This window comes from Lytechinus pictus, chromosome 1 (genome assembly GCF_037042905.1).
Source record: "Lytechinus pictus isolate F3 Inbred chromosome 1, Lp3.0, whole genome shotgun sequence".
In the NCBI taxonomy this organism is placed as follows: Eukaryota; Metazoa; Echinodermata; class Echinoidea; order Temnopleuroida; family Toxopneustidae; genus Lytechinus; species Lytechinus pictus.
In genome coordinates, this window is record NC_087245.1 from 18,646,665 (window position 1) to 18,668,374 (window position 21,710).

A 21,710-nucleotide genomic window follows, 5' to 3' on the forward strand; every position below is an offset into this window, starting at 1 on the left:
ATGTTGTCTTTTTGCACAAATGTAGACCATACTAAATGCTGGTTAGTTCTTTTGTCTGTTTAATCCCTTTAGATTTTTTTTTTTAACTGCAAAGTCATTTTTGTCTACATTTACCACATACCAAATCGTTATTGTAATACATAACTATTACCAATGGGTAATTCTACAAGTACTGGTAAGTCAAAATGGTAATTGTAAAATATCAATAAAATGTTATATGAAATTACATAAGTTTACCGATGATACCAACACTCTTTGACAATTTGCTGGTGTTATCTTTTATTTTGATTGGACTGCCTTTTCTGTTAGTGAATGTCATATAACTCTCTAGAATAAATTAATCTTTTCATTTTGTTCCCCTCTATACATTAGGAAATACCACATTGTTGTGTTTGCTGGTAGTCACCTATTGTCATAATGGCAGAAACAGAAGTCAAAACTGAAGTCGAAATGGAAGTCAAAACCGAAGTCAAAACTGAAGGTGATGCACAGCCCACTGCATTGGAGAAAAAGATTGCAAGACAAATTGAGGTAGGAAAATAAATTTATTAACAAATGTCCCTAAATTTGTTTATCAAAAGCCAGACCTTAAATTTCAATATTTCTAGGCTAAGACCAAGACACATTTCTATATAATATCATAACACAAATGGGCAAAATTAAAAGGGCACAAAAATGGCATCAAGGCCATTTTAGGCATCATCAAAATTGTTTACCACATTCATGTACTTCATACTTACCCTTTTTATTTTTGTTTTATTATTGTTATTGTCATTTATACAGTACTACTTTGGAGACTCCAACCTAAAAAGAGATACATTCCTGCAGCTAAAGATCAGAGAAGACAATGGATGTATCCTTTTACAAAAAAAAACACTGACTGATGATGTATATGTGCTTTATTAAAATACTTTGTAATTTAAGTTTTGATGAGTGTAGTGACTAAATAGTAGTTTGTAAAAAAAAATATGCTGGTGTTGGAAGGTTGACTTATTGTGGTAAAGAAGAAGAGAAGGAGGGAGGAGGAGAAAAAGAAGAAGAAGGAGGAGGAAGAGGGAGTGAATCTATTTGAAGTGCAATTATTAACTTTTAGAGTTACAATGTATGTAGTGGGGGCTTCTTGTTTTTTTCTTGATGGCAATTACATTCTTTAAATGACATCCAGAACCTCTCTTTATATCCTGGAACTGCCCCTGATCTCAAATGATCAGGATGATGATTGTGATGATGATGATGATGATGATGACGACGATGATGATGATGATGATGATGATTGTGATGTCTGTGGTGGTGATGAGGCATATATGATATAACATAATGATAACAACAATTAGGATATCATCTGTTAACTTGGGCATTTTTATGTCCTTCTTACTAATGATATACATACGCATATAATCCTTGACTTAAAAACTAAAGGGGTCCCACTTGAAACCATGATCAAGTTTAACAGACTGAAAATCTTGACATCAGACTTCGATGTCATTGTCCAAGCTCTTGAAAACTCTCCAACAGGTCTAATGGAGGTGAGTGCAACATTCTAAATTACTCAAAAATATAGATTAAAAAAAAACAGTTTTCCAGGAACCTAATAATGTTATCATTGTGCCAAAATTACATTTTATATAGTTGAAAATTCAAGTAAAAGCATGCTTACATATTATGCACCTATTTGTACAGTTACATATTCTCATTTGGTAGGAAATATATGAAATTATGTGCTAAAAACAAAAAAATTAAATCTTCAGTATTAATCTGTCTGTATATCAATTTTTGTTGTCGCTTTTCCGACAACAGCGGCAGAGGCACATGAAATTTTAACCAAAGGTTAAGTTTGTGAAATGACATAACTTAAAAATTATATAGACCTAGTACATGAAACTTGGACATAAGGTTAATCAAGTAATACTATACATCCTACCTGAGTTTCAGGTCACATGACCAATGTCAAATGTCATTTAGGGTAAATTAACTTAATAAACTATGTTGGGGGAATCAACATCAAAATCTTAACCTAAGGTCTAAGGTTTTGTAATGTCTTCATAACTTAGAAAGTATATGAACCTAGTGAATGAAACTTGGGACACAAGGGTAATAAAGTATTACTGAATTTCAGGTCACATGACCAAGGTCAAAGGTCATTTAGGGTTAATGAACTTTGGCCAAGTTGGGGGTATTTGTTGATTTGCCATCATAACTGAAAGTTTATGGATCTAGTTCATTAAACTTGGACATGTATCACTGAACATCCCGTACAGACATAGGGGTAATCAAGTTTCACTGGCAAGTCTTAGGTCACATGACCAAGGTCAAATGTCATTTAGGGTCAATGAACATAGTATTATATCATTATATGAATGGTGTCTTTTGTGAATAATTATTCTATAATAGTTTTCAAAGTCAGCACTGTTGCTATATTGAATGCATAATACAGGTGTGACTGCTAGAGGCCCTCCACTTGTTTTTTCAAATTAGATGATTTGAACCTGTGTGCGAAGCCATATCATATCTTTAGATTGCAATCCACATTAGTTTTACATCCAGTATGGTGAAAGATGATTTGTTGAAAGCAAACTTGTTATCAGATTCATTGATTTATTGAAAGAGAGTCCATACTGGTGACCAGTGAAATAAATAACAAATTTAGTTTGCTTTGGTTTGTGAAATTGTCTTGACTTTTTTTCACATAGATAAGTGAAGACAAATTGAAGATCAGAAGAGCAGTGAACAAGCCACTACCTGAAGAAACCGCTGCATACTGGCAGTCTATGAGAGCAAGGAGTGTCTATTGCGTATGTCAATTCACATTCTAACAAGATTATCAGTGTAGTTATTCTATTTTATATTCTCCAAAGGATATCAGATCTTTTCATGATTGAAGTGCTATAAAAATATTATTAACACACAATCTTCAGCATCTTTTCCCATATCTGCAGTAATCCTGTATCTAAACCTTGTGATCCTTCCTTCAGTTCTACCTAAGATTATTATGAGATGCCTGTATGATCTCATTAAAGGGATGGTCTGGGCTGAAAATATTTATATTTAAATAAATAGAGTAAAATTCACAGAGCAATATGCTGAAAATTTCATGAAAATAGGATTACAAATGTGTGTATTTGAGTTTTGTCAGACGTGTATCAATCAGATATGATTATTTACGTCTGGGACCGACCTTTAACGTCACCATCCGAAAGACGTGACCAGGGCTCGAACCTCGAACCTCTGCATCAATTTGTAACTTCCCCACAGCTTGGATTACAGGCGCACGCCACAACGCCCAATGATGAAGTTATATAATTTTAGATTGTATCAATATTTTTTTAAAACAGTTATATGCACTTCGTCATGAATATTCATTAGGTGGGCTGATGATGTCACATCCCCACTTTTCCTTATAACATAAGATCATAAATGTTTCATTTTTGTTGAATACATGTATAAATGATGTGTCTCCATTATGATGAAATAAGTTGTGGCAATAAATAACTAATGCATTTAATCAGTTGTCAATCCAATTTTTTTAGTTCTTGGTAGAAATTTTTTGAATAAACCTAATTTCATATAATAAAATCCAAAAAAACAAGTGGGGATATGACATCATCAGCCCACCTAATGAATATTCATAAGACATGCCTAGAACTGTTTCACTGGAATAATGCAAATCTTTAAAATTCAATAACTTCGTTATTTCTGATCAGATTTTGATCAAATTTTCAGCATTTTGCTTTGTGAATTGTACTCTTTATTGAGATATATATATCTCCAGCCTGGACCATCCCTTAAATACACTGTTCAGCAGCATTCATCCATGAGCATGATTTGACCAGTGTTTCCTTTACTGAATCCAATTCCGGATCTAAGTCACACTTGAAGTCCAACATCTCTAGAATTCTCCCATCCTCTTCCCTGGTAGATGCCTATGGAAAGCCAGGAGAAAGTGCATAGTGAATACTGTAATACCCTTTTGCTACTTACTCAAATTATACAGTCCAACTACTTTTTGTGCTTGTGGGAAGGAATATGTTGTTGGAAAGGGTTAGTTGTGTGAGCTGTCTGCATGAAAGCAAAATTTCTAATAATTTTAATGATCTTATATGATACTTTGACTTTACAGAAAGGATTTCCAATTGATGCTGATCTGGATATGATGCAAGAGTACATGGATCAGTTTGGAGAGTGTGTTCACATTCAACTCAGGAGAGATAAGGAAAAGAAATTCAAGGTCAGTATCTCTCAATGACAAATGGCTTCAAGTGATTTGGTAAAGCATCAGCTCCATGACCCTACATGCTATAAACATATATATCCATTACCGATGTACAGTATATGGTATTATAAAAAAAAGAAGCAATGAAAATTCAAAGTCAAAGGAATCATAATGTGCTTCGAATGGTGTAAAAATGAGAATATCACCGAGATTCCAGATGAATTTCCCTCATAGCATGCAATATGTGTACCAAAGAACCATTTCGTGAATGACACTATTCACTCGTAGATACCATGATGCCATCATTAATTTCTAATCCTTCATATTCCTGGTTCTTTATCTGGCCAAATAAACATAGAACTGTAGTTATATGCTACAAACACAAGCATTTGATGAATTAACCATCAAAGCATTCAAAAAGTACCTCAAGGGGCAGTCACACGTTGCTGAATTAGATCGTGGCTGTTTGGCAATACACTTTGCTCTGCCAAAGATCATGATGATTCCATATTTTGACTCTGCTCATCTGACCATCCTTAGCACATGAAGAATTCTCATTTGCTGGAATTTGACAAGCATATATTCTTTGATGGCTGAAGGTATGGCCACATGAACAACCAAGTAGCCCCATTGAAATCAGTGTAAAATTGTCAGTTAATTTTTGTCTCACCTGCATAGCAGAGTGAGACTATAGGCGCCGCTTTTCCGACGGCGGCGGCGGCGTCAACACCAAATCTTAACCTGAGGTTAAGTTTTTGAAATGACAGCATAACTTAGAAAGTATATGGACCTAGTTCATGAAACTTGGCCATAAGGTTAATCAAGTATTACTGAACATCCTGCCTGAGTTTCATGTCACATGACCAAGGTCAAAGGTCATTTAGGGTCAATGAACTTAGACCATGTTGGGGGAATCAACATCAAAATCTTAACCTAAGGTTAAGTTTTTGAAATGTCATCATAACTTAGAAAATATATGGACCTAGTTCATGAAACTTATACATAAGGTTAATCAAGTATCACTGAACATCCTGCATGAGTTTCACGTCACATGACCAAGGTCAAAGGTCATTTAGGGTCAATGAACTTTGGCCGAATTGGGGGTATCTGTTGAATTACCATCATAACTTTGAAAGTTTATGGATCTGATTCATGAAACTTGGACATAATAGTAATCAAGTATTACTGAACATCCTGTGCAAGTTTCAGGTCACATGATCAAGGTCAAAGGTCATTTAGGGTCAATGAACTTTGGCCAAATTGGGGTATTTGTTGAATTACAGCCATAAATTTGAAAGTGTGTTGGTCTAGTTCATAAAACTTGGACATAAGAGTAATCAAGTATCACTGAACATCCTGTGCGAGTTTCAGGTCACATGATCAAGGTCAAAGGTCATGTAAGGTCAAAGAACTTTGGCCACGTTGGGGGTATTTGTTGAATTGCCATCATATCTCTATAAGTGTATTGGTCTAGTTCATAAAACGTGGAAATACGAGTAACCAAGTATCACTGAACATCTTGTGCGAGTTATAGTAGTTTTCAAAATCAGCACCGCTGCTATATTGAATCGCGTGATGCAGGTGAGACGGCCAGAGGCATTCCACTTGTTTTGGTACCAGGCCAATATACACTTATTTTAATATCGCTACTAGTATTCATCTCGGGGGATGTTGTGAACATATTCTACACAAAGTTTATGCTATAATTGTTTGTCATCATGCTCTTTTGAGAAATGGTATCCAAAACTCTCAAATGCAAAAATTAAAAGTATTATTGTGACATTGCTTCAGTATTGTATCATGTTTGTTTTATGTTGTATTGACAGGGTTCCATCTTTGCTGTGTATGACACTATTGATTCCGTCAAGAGGTTCCTAGAAGCAGAAGACTTGAAGATTGGTGATCAGGACGTAGTCAAGATGAAAAAGTAATGTAGTCCAGTAAAAAAAAATTGAAATATTTTAGTTGTGTGCAAGGGATTTGTTAATCATATCTATGATGCATACATGTACAATAGATTTGGAGTCTTCTTGTTGATGCCATACTGTATTTTCATTCCTTAATTGTTTTCAGAAGCATTGCCTTGATTATCTATACAGGTTTAACTTTGTCTACTATAACCAAACATATATGTAAGTTGAATATTCAAACAAGTCAAAGAAAAAAGTACAATTTTTTTATTCTCCACACACTTACATGCAGTTATTGTTTGTGTTTTTTTATATTTGTATGTCTATTAATCGCCCAAAGTGGCAGAGTCTACCATTGTTTCAGAATCTGATCTTTGTTTGTCTTCGTGAATACAGGTGTTACTTGAAATGTCATTAAAAGCTGGAATTTATTCAGGTTATTAGCCAATGCATTTTCTCTAACTCCTGTTGATATTTAATTATTGATTCTGTTTTCTTTTGAGGGATGATTACATCAAAATGAAGGCTGATGAGAAGAAATCAAGAAAGGAGGATGAAAAGAAGAAGAAATTAGAGTGAGTGACTATCACTAAACATATATTAAAATAGTAATATTAAAATAAAAATCAAGAGACTTACTATATGTCCTTGCTGGCATGTTTACATTTTTGTCTCGCCTGCATAGCAGAGCGAGACTATAGGCGCCGCTTTTCCGACGGCGGCAGCGGCGTCAACATCAAATCTTAACCTAAGGTTAAGTTTTTGAAATGACATAATAACTTAGAAAGTATATGGACTTAGTTCATGAAACTTGGACATAAAGTTAATCAAGTATTACTGAACATCCTGCCTGAGTTTCAGGTCACATGACTAAGGTCAAAGGTCATTTAGGGTCAATGAACTTAGACCATGTTGGGAGAATTTATTTTCAAAATCTTAACCGAAGGTTTAGTTTTTGAAATGACATCACAACTTAAAAAGTATATGGACCTAGTTCATGAAACTTGGGCATAAGGTTAATCAAGTATTAGTGAACATCCTGCACCATTTTCAGGTCACAGGTCATTTAGGGTCAATGAACTTTGGTCAAGTTGGGGGTATTTTTTGAATTACTATCATAACTTTGAAAATTTATGGATCTAGTTCATGAAACTTAGACATAAGGTTAATCAAGTATTAGTAAACATCCTTCCTGAGTTTCAGGTCACATGACCAAGGTCAAAGGTCATTTAGGGTCAATGAACTTTGGCCAAGTTGGGGGTATTTGTTGAATTACCTTCATAACTTTGAAAATTTATGGATCTAGTTCATGAAACGTGGACATGGGTGTAGTTGACAAGTCTTAAGTCACCGTTCAAATGTCATCTATGGTCAATGAACGTGGTATTATGTCATTATATGAATGGTGTTTTTGTGAATGATTATTTTATAGTAGTTTTCAAAGTTAGCACTGCTGCTATATTAAATCGCGTAATGCAGGCGAGACTGCCAGAGGCTTTCCACTTGTTTAATGGCCTTGTGCCTTTATCTTAAGTAAAAATCTGTCTGTTGTAAAGGGTGCTCAGCAGAGCTGCCAAATAGTACGATTTTGTCGTATTCCGTACGATTTTTCACTTAAAATACGACACTAGGATTCTTACAAATAAAATACGATTTTTTGAAAATATAGCTATGGTAAGGCTCGACATAACAGAAATCCACCTCGGGCAATCATTATTGAAAAATGTTAAGTTTTGGTGGCCCGAATCGGGCAACCAATAATTTTCAAAGTAGCGCAATTTTTCTCCCGATTTTGCACCATTTATCAACTTTATACAGTTCAAATTGCAACCAATTCGTCATGCGCCCTTTTTGTTGATCTACACACAAATACACACACACATGACAGTACATAGGCTTACCGCTCTAGCTAGCATACAGTAGCTATTATCCAGCCGGCCGGCTGGCGTGCGTGAGCTTTGCATGAAACCACTGCAGCTACATGTAGCTATCTGTGCGCTATCAGCCTATTCAGACTCGGGGAGCTACGATACGAAATGTTGCTGCTAAGATATCTTCCACAGAACTTTGAAAATCTATTTGCAAGCATTAAAAACAGGAATTATGACCTCTCTTTTGACTCAAAAAGACCGATTTCCAAATGTATTAATACACATAAAAACACATAGGTGAGTACATCACAGTCCCATATGTGCATTTGTATGTATGTTGATACTTGGTTTCTTTCGAAGCTGTGTCTTTTCTAGCAAAAAATAAGCAGACAGTTTTTTCCTTTTTGTCTCACCTGCATAGCAGAGTGAGACTATAGGCGCCGCTTTTCCGACGGCGGCGGCGGCGGCGGCGTCAACACCAAATCTTAACCTGAGGTTAAGTTTTTGAAATGACAGCATAACTTAGAAAGTATATGGACCTAGTTCATGAAACTTGGCCATAAGGTTAATCAAGTATTACTGAACATCCTGCCTGAGTTTCATGTCACATGACTAAGGTCAAAGGTCATTTAGGGTCAATGAACTTAGACCATGTTGGGGGAATCAACATCAAAATCTTAACCTAAGGTTAAGTTTTTGAAATGTCATCATAACTTAGAAAATATATGGACCTAGTTCATGAAACTTATACATAAGGTTAATCAAGTATCACTGAACATCCTGCATGAGTTTCACGTCACATGACCAAGGTCAAATTACAGTGAGCACAACAAAATAATGAGATGTATAGTAGGAAAGTACACGACGGGTATGAATAGGATTTTTTGTCTAAAAATAGGATTTTTTGGGTGAAATAATAGGTTTTTTTGTCAAGTGTGGTTGGCAGCTCTGGCTCAGGAATGTGCTGCTCACTTTTGATTTTTTTTGCTATTGTTTGAATGGTCTTTGGTATTATTTGCTTTACTGGTTTTTAATTCTAATCATTTCATTTTCTTCATGTTATACATAAAATGGATTGTAGCTATGCCTAATGTTTGTTGTTGTCATTGATTACTCCTTGAGTAGATTTTTCGTTTTAAAAAAATTGTCTTTTCCCTTTCTAAAAACGGCATTTGTTGTGTGCTAAATTCAGTTATGGAATTCGGAAAAAAGTATGTAAGTGGCAAAAAGATTTTGATGTTAATATTATCACATCAATTCATTTCAATAATGTCTTTATTTTTCCAACAGGCAAAAAGAACAGAAGGAAAAGGACCAAGTAGAAGCAATACAGGTAAGAATCCTCCAATATTCAGCCACAGTAACACACTAGTTACATGAAAATGGAATGAACAAATAAATGTAACGTCCTTAATGTTATTGATATTCTCCTGAAGACGACAAGAACACACTTGTCGAATCGTCGAGATTGGGTGGTCCTTTTCAGAACCAACACTTGCCCAAGAAAGATATATGGTCTACCGTGAAACCTACTACACTGTTATTGATATCATTCTTCATTTTACATTATGTGTAAAAACGAGTAGAGTGTTATTTATTACACATTTAATAGAAAATGAGAAAACAAAATGCCTTGAAGCAGTAAGATTGTATCAAGTTGTAGTACATGTATGTACGTGATGACACCTTTTAGTGTGATTTTGAAATGTGATAGATTTATATTCTTTCTATATTGGAGTTAATGATCAGAGAGCTCACAGGTAGCCACTACTCACTATTATTTTGTCTCATTTCACAGTAAATGAAGAAAAAAATGAGCAAACGGACAGGATTGTTGCAAGATATGAATTGAAGTTCAATTGATCTTGACCACCCATTCACATGTGTCGAAGATACAGTACATGTCACAGAAAACCATCCTTTTATTCACTTCAGTGGTGTACTAACGATCAGGGATCGATAGAAGGATAGCATGTCATGTTAATTCTTTCTCATCTCATTTTAGAGTGAGTTTGATGATTAGAAGTCTTCACTTCAGTGGTGTTATAACAAACAGGCATCAAAAAAAGGGTAGCATGTCATGTTAATTCTTTCTCATCTCATTTTAGAGTGAGTTTGATGATTATAAGTCTTCACTTCAGTGGTGTTATAACAAACAGGCATCAAAAGAAGGGTAGCATGTCATGTTTAATTCTTTCTCATCTCATTTTAGAGTGAGTTTGATGATTAGAAGTCTTCACTTCAGTGGTGTTATAACAAACAGGCATCAAAAAAAGGGTAGCATGTCATGTTAATTCTTTCTCATCTCATTTTAGAGTGAGTTTGATGATTAGAAGTCTTCACTTCAGTGGTGTTATAACAAACAGGCATCAAAAGAAGGGTAGCATGTCATGTTTAATTCTTTCTCATCCCATTTTAGAGTGAGTTTGATGACTATGAGAAGGGTTGTGTTCTTCACTACAGTGGTGTAATAATGATCAGGGATCGAGAGAATGATAGCATGTCATGTTTAATTCTTTCTCATCCCATTTTAGAGTGAGTTTGATGACTATGAGAAGGGTTGTGTTCTTCACTACAGTGGTGTAATAACGATCAGGGATCAAGAGAAGGGTAGCATGTCATGTTTAATTCTTTCTCATCTCATTTTAGAGTGAGTTTGATGATTAGAAGTCTTCACTTCAGTGGTGTACTAACGATCAGGGATCAAGAGAAGGATAGCATGTCATGTTTAATTCTTTCTCTTCCCATTTTAGAGTGAGTTTGATGATTAGAAGTCTTCACTTCAGTGGTGTACTAACGATCAGGGATCAAGAGAAGGATAGCATGTCATGTTTAATTCTTTCTCTTCCCATTTTAGAGTGAGTTTGATGATTAGAAGTCTTCACTTCAGTGGTGTACTAACGATCAGGGATCAAGAGAAGGATAGCATGTCATGTTTAATTCTTTGATGTCCCATTTTAGAGTGAGTTTGATGACTATGAGAAGGGTTGTGTTCTTCACTTGAGTGGTGTAATAACGATCAGGGATCAAGAGAAGGATAGCATGTCATGTTTAATTCTTTGATGTCCCATTTTAGAGTGAGTTTGATGACTATGAGAAGGGTTGTGTTCTTCACTTCAGTGGTGTACTAACGATCAGGGATCGAGAGAATGATAGCATGTCATGTTTAATTCTTTGATGTCCCATTTTAGAGTGAGTTTGATGACTATGAGAAGGGTTGTGTTCTTCACTACAGTGGTGTAATAACGATCAGGGATCGAGAGAATGATAGCATGTCATGTTTAATTCTTTGATGTCCCATTTTAGAGTGAGTTTGATGACTATGAGAAGGGTTGTGTTCTTCACTACAGTGGTGTAATAATGATCAGGGATCGAGAGAATGATAGCATGTCATGTTTAATTCTTTGATGTCCCATTTTAGAGTGAGTTTGATGACTATGAGAAGGGTTGTGTTCTTCACTTCAGTGGTGTAATAACGATCAGGGATCAAGAGAAGGATAGCATGTCATGTTTAATTCTTTGATGTCCCATTTTAGAGTGAGTTTGATGACTATGAGAAGGGTTGTGTTCTTCACTTCAGTGGTGTACTAACGATCAGGGATCGAGAGAAGGATAGCATGTCATGTTTAATTCTTTGATGTCCCATTTTAGAGTGAGTTTGATGACTATGAGAAGGGTTGTGTTCTTCACTACAGTGGTGTAATAATGATCAGGGATCGAGAGAAGGATAGCATGTCATGTTTAATTCTTTCTCATCCCATTTTAGAGTGAGTTTGATGACTATGAGAAGGGTTGTGTTCTTCACTTCAGTGGTGTAATAACGATCAGGGATCAAGAGAAGGATAGCATGTCATGTTTAATTCTTTCTCATCCCATTTTAGAGTGAGTTTGATGACTATGAGAAGGGTTGTGTTCTTCACTACAGTGGTGTAATAACGATCAGGGATCAAGAGAAGGATAGCATGTCATGTTTAATTCTTTGATGTCCCATTTTAGAGTGAGTTTGATGACTATGAGAAGGGTTGTGTTCTTCACTACAGTGGTGTAATAACGATCAGGGATCAAGAGAAGGATAGCATGTCATGTTTAATTCTTTGATGTCCCATTTTAGAGTGAGTTTGATGACTATGAGAAGGGTTGTGTTCTTCACTTCAGTGGTGTACTAACGATCAGGGATCGAGAGAAGGATAGCATGTCATGTTTAATTCTTTGATGTCCCATTTTAGAGTGAGTTTGATGACTATGAGAAGGGTTGTGTTCTTCACTTCAGTGGTGTACTAACGATCAGGGATCGAGAGAATGATAGCATGTCATGTTTAATTCTTTGATGTCCCATTTTAGAGTGAGTTTGATGACTATGAGAAGGGTTGTGTTCTTCACTACAGTGGTGTAATAACGATCAGGGATCAAGAGAAGGATAGCATGTCATGTTTAATTCTTTGATGTCCCATTTTAGAGTGAGTTTGATGACTATGAGAAGGGTTGTGTTCTTCACTACAGTGGTGTAATAACGATCAGGGATCAAGAGAAGGATAGCATGTCATGTTTAATTCTTTGATGTCCCATTTTAGAGTGAGTTTGATGACTATGAGAAGGGTTGTGTTCTTCACTTCAGTGGTGTACTAACGATCAGGGATCGAGAGAATGATAGCATGTCATGTTTAATTCTTTCTCATCCCATTTTAGAGTGAGTTTGATGACTATGAGAAGGGTTGTGTTCTTCACTACAGTGGTGTAATAACGATCAGGGATCGAGAGAATGATAGCATGTCATGTTTAATTCTTTGATGTCCCATTTTAGAGTGAGTTTGATGACTATGAGAAGGGTTGTGTTCTTCACTACAGTGGTGTAATAATGATCAGGGATCGAGAGAAGGATAGCATGTCATGTTTAATTCTTTCTCATCCCATTTTAGAGTGAGTTTGATGACTATGAGAAGGGTTGTGTTCTTCACTACAGTGGTGTAATAACGATCAGGGATCAAGAGAAGGATAGCATGTCATGTTTAATTCTTTGATGTCCCATTTTAGAGTGAGTTTGATGACTATGAGAAGGGTTGTGTTCTTCACTTCAGTGGTGTACTAACGATCAGGGATCGAGAGAAGGATAGCATGTCATGTTTAATTCTTTGATGTCCCATTTTAGAGTGAGTTTGATGACTATGAGAAGGGTTGTGTTCTTCACTACAGTGGTGTAATAACGATCAGGCATCAAGAGAAGGATAGCATGTCATGTTTAATTCTTTGATGTCCCATTTTAGAGTGAGTTTGATGACTATGAGAAGGGTTGTGTTCTTCACTACAGTGGTGTAATAACGATCAGGCATCAAGAGAAGGATAGCATGTCATGTTTAATTCTTTGATGTCCCATTTTAGAGTGAGTTTGATGACTATGAGAAGGGTTGTGTTCTTCACTTCAGTGGTGTACTAACGATCAGGGATCGAGAGAAGGATAGCATGTCATGTTTAATTCTTTGATGTCCCATTTTAGAGTGAGTTTGATGACTATGAGAAGGGTTATATTCTACACTACAGTGGTGTAATAATGATCAGGGATCGAGAGAAGGATAGCATGTCATGTTTAATTCTTTGATGTCCCATTTTAGAGTGAGTTTGATGACTATGAGAAGGGTTGTGTTCTTCACTACAGTGGTGTAATAATGATCAGGGATCGAGAGAAGGATAGCATGTCATGTTTAATTCTTTCTCATCCCATTTTAGAGTGAGTTTGATGACTATGAGAAGGGTTATATTCTACACTTCAGTGGTGTAATAATGATCAGGGATCGAGAGAAGGATAGCATGTCATGTTTAATTCTTTGATGTCCCATTTTAGAGTGAGTTTGATGACTATGAGAAGGGTTGTGTTCTTCACTTCAGTGGTGTAATAACGATCAGGGATCAAGAGAAGGATAGCATGTCATGTTTAATTCTTTCTCATCCCATTTTAGAGTGAGTTTGATGACTATGAGAAGGGTTATATTCTACACTTCAGTGGTGTAATAATGATCAGGGATCGAGAGAAGGATAGCATGTCATGTTTAATTCTTTGATGTCCCATTTTAGAGTGAGTTTGATGACTATGAGAAGGGTTGTGTTCTTCACTACAGTGGTGTAATAATGATCAGGGATCGAGAGAAGGATAGCATGTCATGTTTAATTCTTTGATGTCCCATTTTAGAGTGAGTTTGATGACTATGAGAAGGGTTGTGTTCTTCACTACAGTGGTGTAATAATGATCAGGGATCGAGAGAAGGATAGCATGTCATGTTTAATTCTTTCTCATCCCATTTTAGAGTGAGTTTGATGACTATGAGAAGGGTTGTGTTCTTCACTTCAGTGGTGTAATAACGATCAGGGATCAAGAGAAGGATAGCATGTCATGTTTAATTCTTTGATGTCCCATTTTAGAGTGAGTTTGATGACTATGAGAAGGGTTGTGTTCTTCACTACAGTGGTGTAATAATGATCAGGGATCGAGAGAAGGATAGCATGTCATGTTTAATTCTTTGATGTCCCATTTTAGAGTGAGTTTGATGACTATGAGAAGGGTTGTGTTCTTCACTACAGTGGTGTAATAACGATCAGGGATCAAGAGAAGGATAGCATGTCATGTTTAATTCTTTCTCATCCCATTTTAGAGTGAGTTTGATGACTATGAGAAGGGTTATATTCTACACTTCAGTGGTGTAATAATGATCAGGGATCGAGAGAAGGATAGCATGTCATGTTTAATTCTTTGATGTCCCATTTTAGAGTGAGTTTGATGACTATGAGAAGGGTTGTGTTCTTCACTTCAGTGGTGTAATAACGATCAGGGATCAAGAGAAGGATAGCATGTCATGTTTAATTCTTTCTCATCCCATTTTAGAGTGAGTTTGATGACTATGAGAAGGGTTATATTCTACACTTCAGTGGTGTAATAATGATCAGGGATCGAGAGAAGGATAGCATGTCATGTTTAATTCTTTGATGTCCCATTTTAGAGTGAGTTTGATGACTATGAGAAGGGTTGTGTTCTTCACTACAGTGGTGTAATAATGATCAGGGATCGAGAGAAGGATAGCATGTCATGTTTAATTCTTTGATGTCCCATTTTAGAGTGAGTTTGATGACTATGAGAAGGGTTGTGTTCTTCACTACAGTGGTGTAATAATGATCAGGGATCGAGAGAAGGATAGCATGTCATGTTTAATTCTTTCTCATCCCATTTTAGAGTGAGTTTGATGACTATGAGAAGGGTTGTGTTCTTCACTTCAGTGGTGTAATAACGATCAGGGATCAAGAGAAGGATAGCATGTCATGTTTAATTCTTTGATGTCCCATTTTAGAGTGAGTTTGATGACTATGAGAAGGGTTGTGTTCTTCACTACAGTGGTGTAATAATGATCAGGGATCGAGAGAAGGATAGCATGTCATGTTTAATTCTTTGATGTCCCATTTTAGAGTGAGTTTGATGACTATGAGAAGGGTTGTGTTCTTCACTACAGTGGTGTAATAACGATCAGGGATCAAGAGAAGGATAGCATGTCATGTTTAATTCTTTGATGTCCCATTTTAGAGTGAGTTTGATGACTATGAGAAGGGTTGTGTTCTTCACTACAGTGGTGTAATAACGATCAGGGATCGAGAGAAGGATAGCATGTCATGTTTAATTCTTTGATGTCCCATTTTAGAGTGAGTTTGATGACTATGAGAAGGGTTGTGTTCTTCACTACAGTGGTGTAATAATGATCAGGGATCGAGAGAAGGATAGCATGTCATGTTTAATTCTTTGATGTCCCATTTTAGAGTGAGTTTGATGACTATGAGAAGGGTTGTGTTCTTCACTACAGTGGTGTAATAATGATCAGGGATCGAGAGAAGGATAGCATGTCATGTTTAATTCTTTGATGTCCCATTTTAGAGTGAGTTTGATGACTATGAGAAGGGTTGTGTTCTTCACTACAGTGGTGTAATAATGATCAGGGATCGAGAGAAGGATAGCATGTCATGTTTAATTCTTTCTCATCCCATTTTAGAGTGAGTTTGATGACTATGAGAAGGGTTGTGTTCTTCACTTCAGTGGTGTAATAACGATCAGGGATCAAGAGAAGGATAGCATGTCATGTTTAATTCTTTGATGTCCCATTTTAGAGTGAGTTTGATGACTATGAGAAGGGTTGTGTTCTTCACTACAGTGGTGTAATAATGATCAGGGATCGAGAGAAGGATAGCATGTCATGTTTAATTCTTTCTCATCCCATTTTAGAGTGAGTTTGATGACTATGAGAAGGGTTGTGTTCTTCACTACAGTGGTGTAATAATGATCAGGGATCGAGAGAATGATAGCATGTCATGTTTAATTCTTTGATGTCCCATTTTAGAGTGAGTTTGATGACTATGAGAAGGGTTGTGTTCTTCACTACAGTGGTGAAATAACGATCAGGGATCGAAAGAATGATAGCATGTCATGTTTAATTCTTTCTCATCCCATTTTAGAGTGAGTTTGATGACTATGAGAAGGGTTGTGTTCTTCACTTCAGTGGTGTCAATGATCAAACATCTCGGGAGGATCTCAAGGAACTCTTCAGTGATCATGGCACCATCCAATGGGTTGACTATGAGAGAGGACAGTCTGAGGTAAGAAGAAGTCGTGTATCACTTCTTGTATCACATGTGACCCATAGGCCTGTATTCCGAAGTCAGGTGTAACTTAGACTCTGGTCTAAAGCCGTGGTTTAACTATAGATAGCCAATATTGACATAAGTAATAAATCTCTTACATTAGAGGATCAACGAATCAGCTCATGTGACTCAAATCATTCTGAACTGTCTTGGAAGGATGAAGAAGATACTTTGTCTTCACTATTAAAGAATCAGAAAAGAGCAAAGTGAATATAAGCATACAATGCAAACAAAATTTTTACATGTTTGGCTTCCCATAATTATGTCACAGGGTTAGACCATGGTCTTAGTTAAACCAGACTTCAGAATCTGGGCCATAGAGTCTACCATACAGACATCAAACTTGTATTTAGAAGTTTGAATTGCAAAAGTTGAAGAAAATAAGACCATTCCATGCTTTATTGGCTATTTATTACCAATATGTCATTACATTGAATATATTTGAATTTTTGAAAGTATTTTTTCAAGTGTCTGTTTATTGAAATTCAACTGCTGCAAGATAAATTGCTGTTGTGATTGACCTTTAGTCCCTGTAATACAAAGGGAGATAAAAGAAATGGCTAGGTTACATAATGCGAGGTAATGAGAACTTGTTGATTGAAGCCATAGTTCAGCTTTGAAAGAAAGGTTCGGGGATAGACCTTTGGAAAAGGCTTTCTAGATGATCTAATTACTAAGTATGGTGGAGAGGGTAATGAGTCTTTAAAAAGAATGGTCCAAGAGCATGATAGTCAACGTGACACTTTATTTTAATAGTACAGTGATTGGGACAGGTCGGTACCCATCATGAAATTGACAGATCACTATTCACAGCTGACAATTAATAGGATCTTTTAGGGGAAAGTGACACGAAATAGGATTTTCCTCTCGAGATAGGATTTTTAAACTTGTAAAAAGTAAGATTTTTGGTTGTTTCTCAAAATCGTAGACAAAATTAGGGCTTTAGGCTTGAAAATGGGTTAAAAAGAAATCAAGAATAGTTATTTTTTTCACAATAAATGTTGGCAGTTCTCACTATTGATGAATATACTTCCTGTATGTCTAGGGAACAATCCGCTTCAGTGAGGATACCAAAGCACAGGAAACGCTGGATAAGGCCAAAGCTGCCAAAGAGGGCGCTCTCCAAGTCCGAGGCTGTGAGATCACATTCCGTGTACTTGAAGGAGAAGAGGAGGAGCAGCACTGGATGAAGGTGTTTGAGGATAAATCAAGGGCTAGGCTAAAGAAACAACAAGGTAATGATCTGTGTTCATGAAAAAGCAAATATGGGACAATAGATCTTTGAAGCCTTTATTCACCTCCAGAACAGCAACCACAGTAATAATGATTGGAAAATATGATGTTAATTTCATTCTATGTGAGGGATCAAACTGATAACCAAGCTCTGCATGCTTGGTTAACATTTAGAACACCATTGCTGGCCAAATAGCATCTGATAAACTGACTCGATTTATTTCTTGCGATAGAATTGCAATCTAATTCCCTCAATAATGCCAAAAGTACAACATAGTTTCATGATCAGAAAAATGAAATAAAAGCTTGGGCTATTTTAATCCTGACATGGCTCACAGAATTTATATAGCTGGTAATAATTTTCAAAGTAACGATTCCATGTTTAAATCAGGGATTTTTTTTTGCAATTGACTATATATCATTGGGGGTTTTCTCTTATATTGTTTTCAGGGAGGAGAGGTAAAAAGCAGAAGTGGTTTGAGAAGCGAGATAACCGACGAGGAGGAGATCGAGGACATCGGGATAGGGGAGATCAACAACAGATGGGCAAGAAGACAAAGTTTGAAAGTGACGATGAGGAGGGAAATGGAAATTCAGAAGGTTTGTTTATCATGATTTGATCATAAAGGGGTATTTTTTCTTCAAAAATGTTGCTGATAATTAAAAAAATATTTTTAAACATCAAGTTCAAGTTAATATACAGGGCTCCATTCTTACAGTCTTTGCTTTTCTTGGGGCAATTCTAATCTTTATGCATGTTTGTGCATTGTTTACTCTTGAGTTTTATGGAAAAGAAATTAATTGATATTCGTTTGTTTGTTTTTTCATTTGCTGTTTTAGAAAATTATGTGTTTACATTAACTTCAATTTATTCACTATACCATAACATATTTGAGAACACGGTAGTGATTTCAGAATTTAATAGTAGATGTTCACACTATAAAGAAGGGCGTATGCACCATGGAGTGGGGCCTTAGATAAAAAAAAACAACTAAGTATTTGAATTGATTTAATTTTCATTAGAAATCATGTGCGATAGTGTCACTAAGTTCTTTCTTCCTTCTGCATTATTTACTATTGTTTCATTCTTTTCATCCTTCCTCTCCTATCTAGTATGTTTAAGTACTTCCTTTTTACTCAATATTTTTTTAACCTTTTCATTACCACAATTACTAAATCCTTTCCTCATCAATTTGTTTTTCTCATCCACCTCTTCACTCCAGATGTCAAACCTGAGCAGGATGTTAAACCTGAGCAGGGTGTCAAGCGACCGGCCGACGATGGAGATGCTGGTCAACCCTCGCCCAAGAAGGAGAAAACAGAAGACTCTTAACCTTCTGCAGTCTAAGTTGTTCAATCTTGCTGGACTTAAGTTAAATGGACAGTCCTGTGCTGCCATTTTTCAAAGACTCTTTAATCTTGTTTGGAATAGAGACACTCTTGGAGTACAGTAACAACCTGAATCCAGAAAGGATAGACTTAGCTTGGAATGCATTATGAGGGACCTTCAAGATTCAATGTACAATGGATTGGAAACCCTTCTTCTGAATGAACTTCTGACATGATGATATGCCTTCGCTACCTTAGTTTAACTAAAAAAATTATAATAATGTAGACTCTCATACCTGATTTCACCAAGGTGATTTGGTTTAATGATTTACACCTCTCTGCTTTTAAGAGTGTGCATACAGATTTCTGTCTATCAATAATTTTAATTTCAGCACACACCACATGGGTGAAAATGGGTACATATTCCCGTAAGCTTACAGAAATTTAAATCGTTATCCGTGGTTGAGAGTGCTTCGTGAATTTTGGCCATGAGAATGCAATAAGGTTGCAAGCACAGCCTCATTGTGTTTATTGGTACCTCTTGCAGGGTCTCTGTTGAACTTGATTCTGCTACCACAAATACAGAATGGCCATATTCTCAGTTCACATTTTTAGTAGAAACATTTCATATTGATTTATGTTAGCCCGTCCAGGTTAGGCACGTATCTATGAAAATTAGCCTGATGTTTCACACACATCCATGAAGCCAACTCCAGACCAATCAAAACCATACATTATTTTCAATGACATACCATCTGTCGGTTTAGAGTTTGTTATGTTGGTTTGAATGCAGCATTTATTCCTCACTAGTGAAGTCCATCTTTAAATGTATCACATTCACAGTTCATTTAGAATAACCCGATTGAGGTAAGCCTTCTTTTGTGAACTAATTTCATCACCGTTATCAGACTTAACGCCCCTTTTTTGTTTTCCTGTAGCAGGTTCATAATTTCATTAATTCTGTACTACCTTGGTTTACCTCAATCCCAACAAAATAAACTATGAAGTAGAAAAAATAGAATGAAATAATACACATTATATAACAAACAGGCCTTATTTTTCTTCTTGTTTCTGTTTTGTTAATGCATTTGATTCCTTATGTTTGTCAAGAAAAACAAAATGTTTAATTGGGACGTGTATAATTTTGTATTTAATTTTTGGCTCCCATTTCATAAAGCCTTACTGTTTTGTAACTCTGCCTTTGTGATAAATACCATGGAAATCTTGATTTTTGATTGGGTGCTGAGCCCTGTTACCATGGTAGTTTCTATGACAACAAAGTTACCATGAAATAGGCCCCTGGTAGACATGTATACTGACATATGTTCTTAGATGGGTTGCAAGTATTAGAGATAAAATTGCAGCTAAATTATTACAGAACTATCACAACAATTTCTTTATGAAGTTCATGTGATATGCTTTTTAAATACAGACATTGCCATGGGAGTTTTATTGGAGACCGATTCCAACTGTCAAATGAGCAGCGAACACCCTATGGTAAAATGATTTTATAATAAAATGTAAATTTGCAATTGCTTGTGTGACACGAGTGTTTTTTTTTTCTTCTGTAGCCCATTGAAATTATCAGAAGTGCTGAAACATATGGACCTTTTTTTCATGTTTGTTTTATACATAGACAATGTATTTTTAATATGACCACAAAAAAGCATTTAGCAACCAGAGGACTTAATGCTTTAGGCCCACTCCAAGGGCCCTTGGGGCCATTTCATGTACCTATTTGTAAGTTTTGTAGGACTCTTTGCATGACACACAGGGATTCCTTTCTTGTGCTAAATTAGATACTCCAACTCTTTGTTGAAACAAATCTTGACAAATGATAAACTTTGCAGTCGGATGCTTTATAACAAGAATTTTAATCGAAAAAAAATAATTTGAACTTGAGCACAAATTATCCCAAGGATACAGTTGATCTGGAGTGATCGCATTGCCTTTTGGGTCCTGTTACATAAATCTTAGCATTGATATCAATGGTTAACTTCAGTTGAATCATTGATTTTGATTGACTGTTTAGCAGAGTTGCTATTAAAGTTGCCATTTTGGCAGAGTAATTCCTTTAATTGAAAATTTCATGCAATGGAGTCACATGTACGCCATTTTGTAAGAACTAAATGTCAAATGTTTTTTTTATCAAATTTGGCACTTTTACTCCCATTCTTGACTCTTTATTAATAAAAAATTCATGGGCAAATTTTCACAACTAACTGCCTATTAAAATCTGCAAAATTTCATTGAATGGGGATTTCAAGGGCTCCTTTTTTTATAGTTTCCAGAGCTCTTTTGAGCATTTTGGGGGCTAAATCCCCCCCCCCCCCCATCCCCATCTAAGTGTTTCCCTGCTGCTGAATATATTTGCTTCAGTATAACAATTTATGTTCATTTCAACTGCTTTACATCATTCCTTATGATCTTGTATCTCTTCCTTGATAAGTCCTATTCCAATTTCAGAATTTGGCACTTCACAACAAAGTA

At 36.0% G+C, this 21,710-nt stretch overlaps 1 protein-coding gene across 1 annotated transcript; it reads left to right on the top strand.

Moving 5' to 3' along the window:
• Positions 1–364: 364 nt before the first annotated feature.
• LOC129258819 (lupus La protein homolog) lies at positions 365–20,752 on the top strand. Its single transcript, XM_064097628.1, has 12 exons — positions 365–531; positions 784–853; positions 1,420–1,526; positions 2,691–2,792; positions 4,118–4,225; positions 6,037–6,137; positions 6,624–6,695; positions 9,282–9,324; positions 16,473–16,613; positions 17,704–17,893; positions 18,342–18,491; positions 19,115–20,752. Exons 1-12 carry the CDS (start codon positions 418–420, stop codon positions 19,222–19,224), a joined length of 1,308 nt encoding a protein of 435 aa, XP_063953698.1. The 5' UTR covers positions 365–417; the 3' UTR covers positions 19,225–20,752.
• The last annotated feature ends 958 nt before the right edge of the window (positions 20,753–21,710 follow it).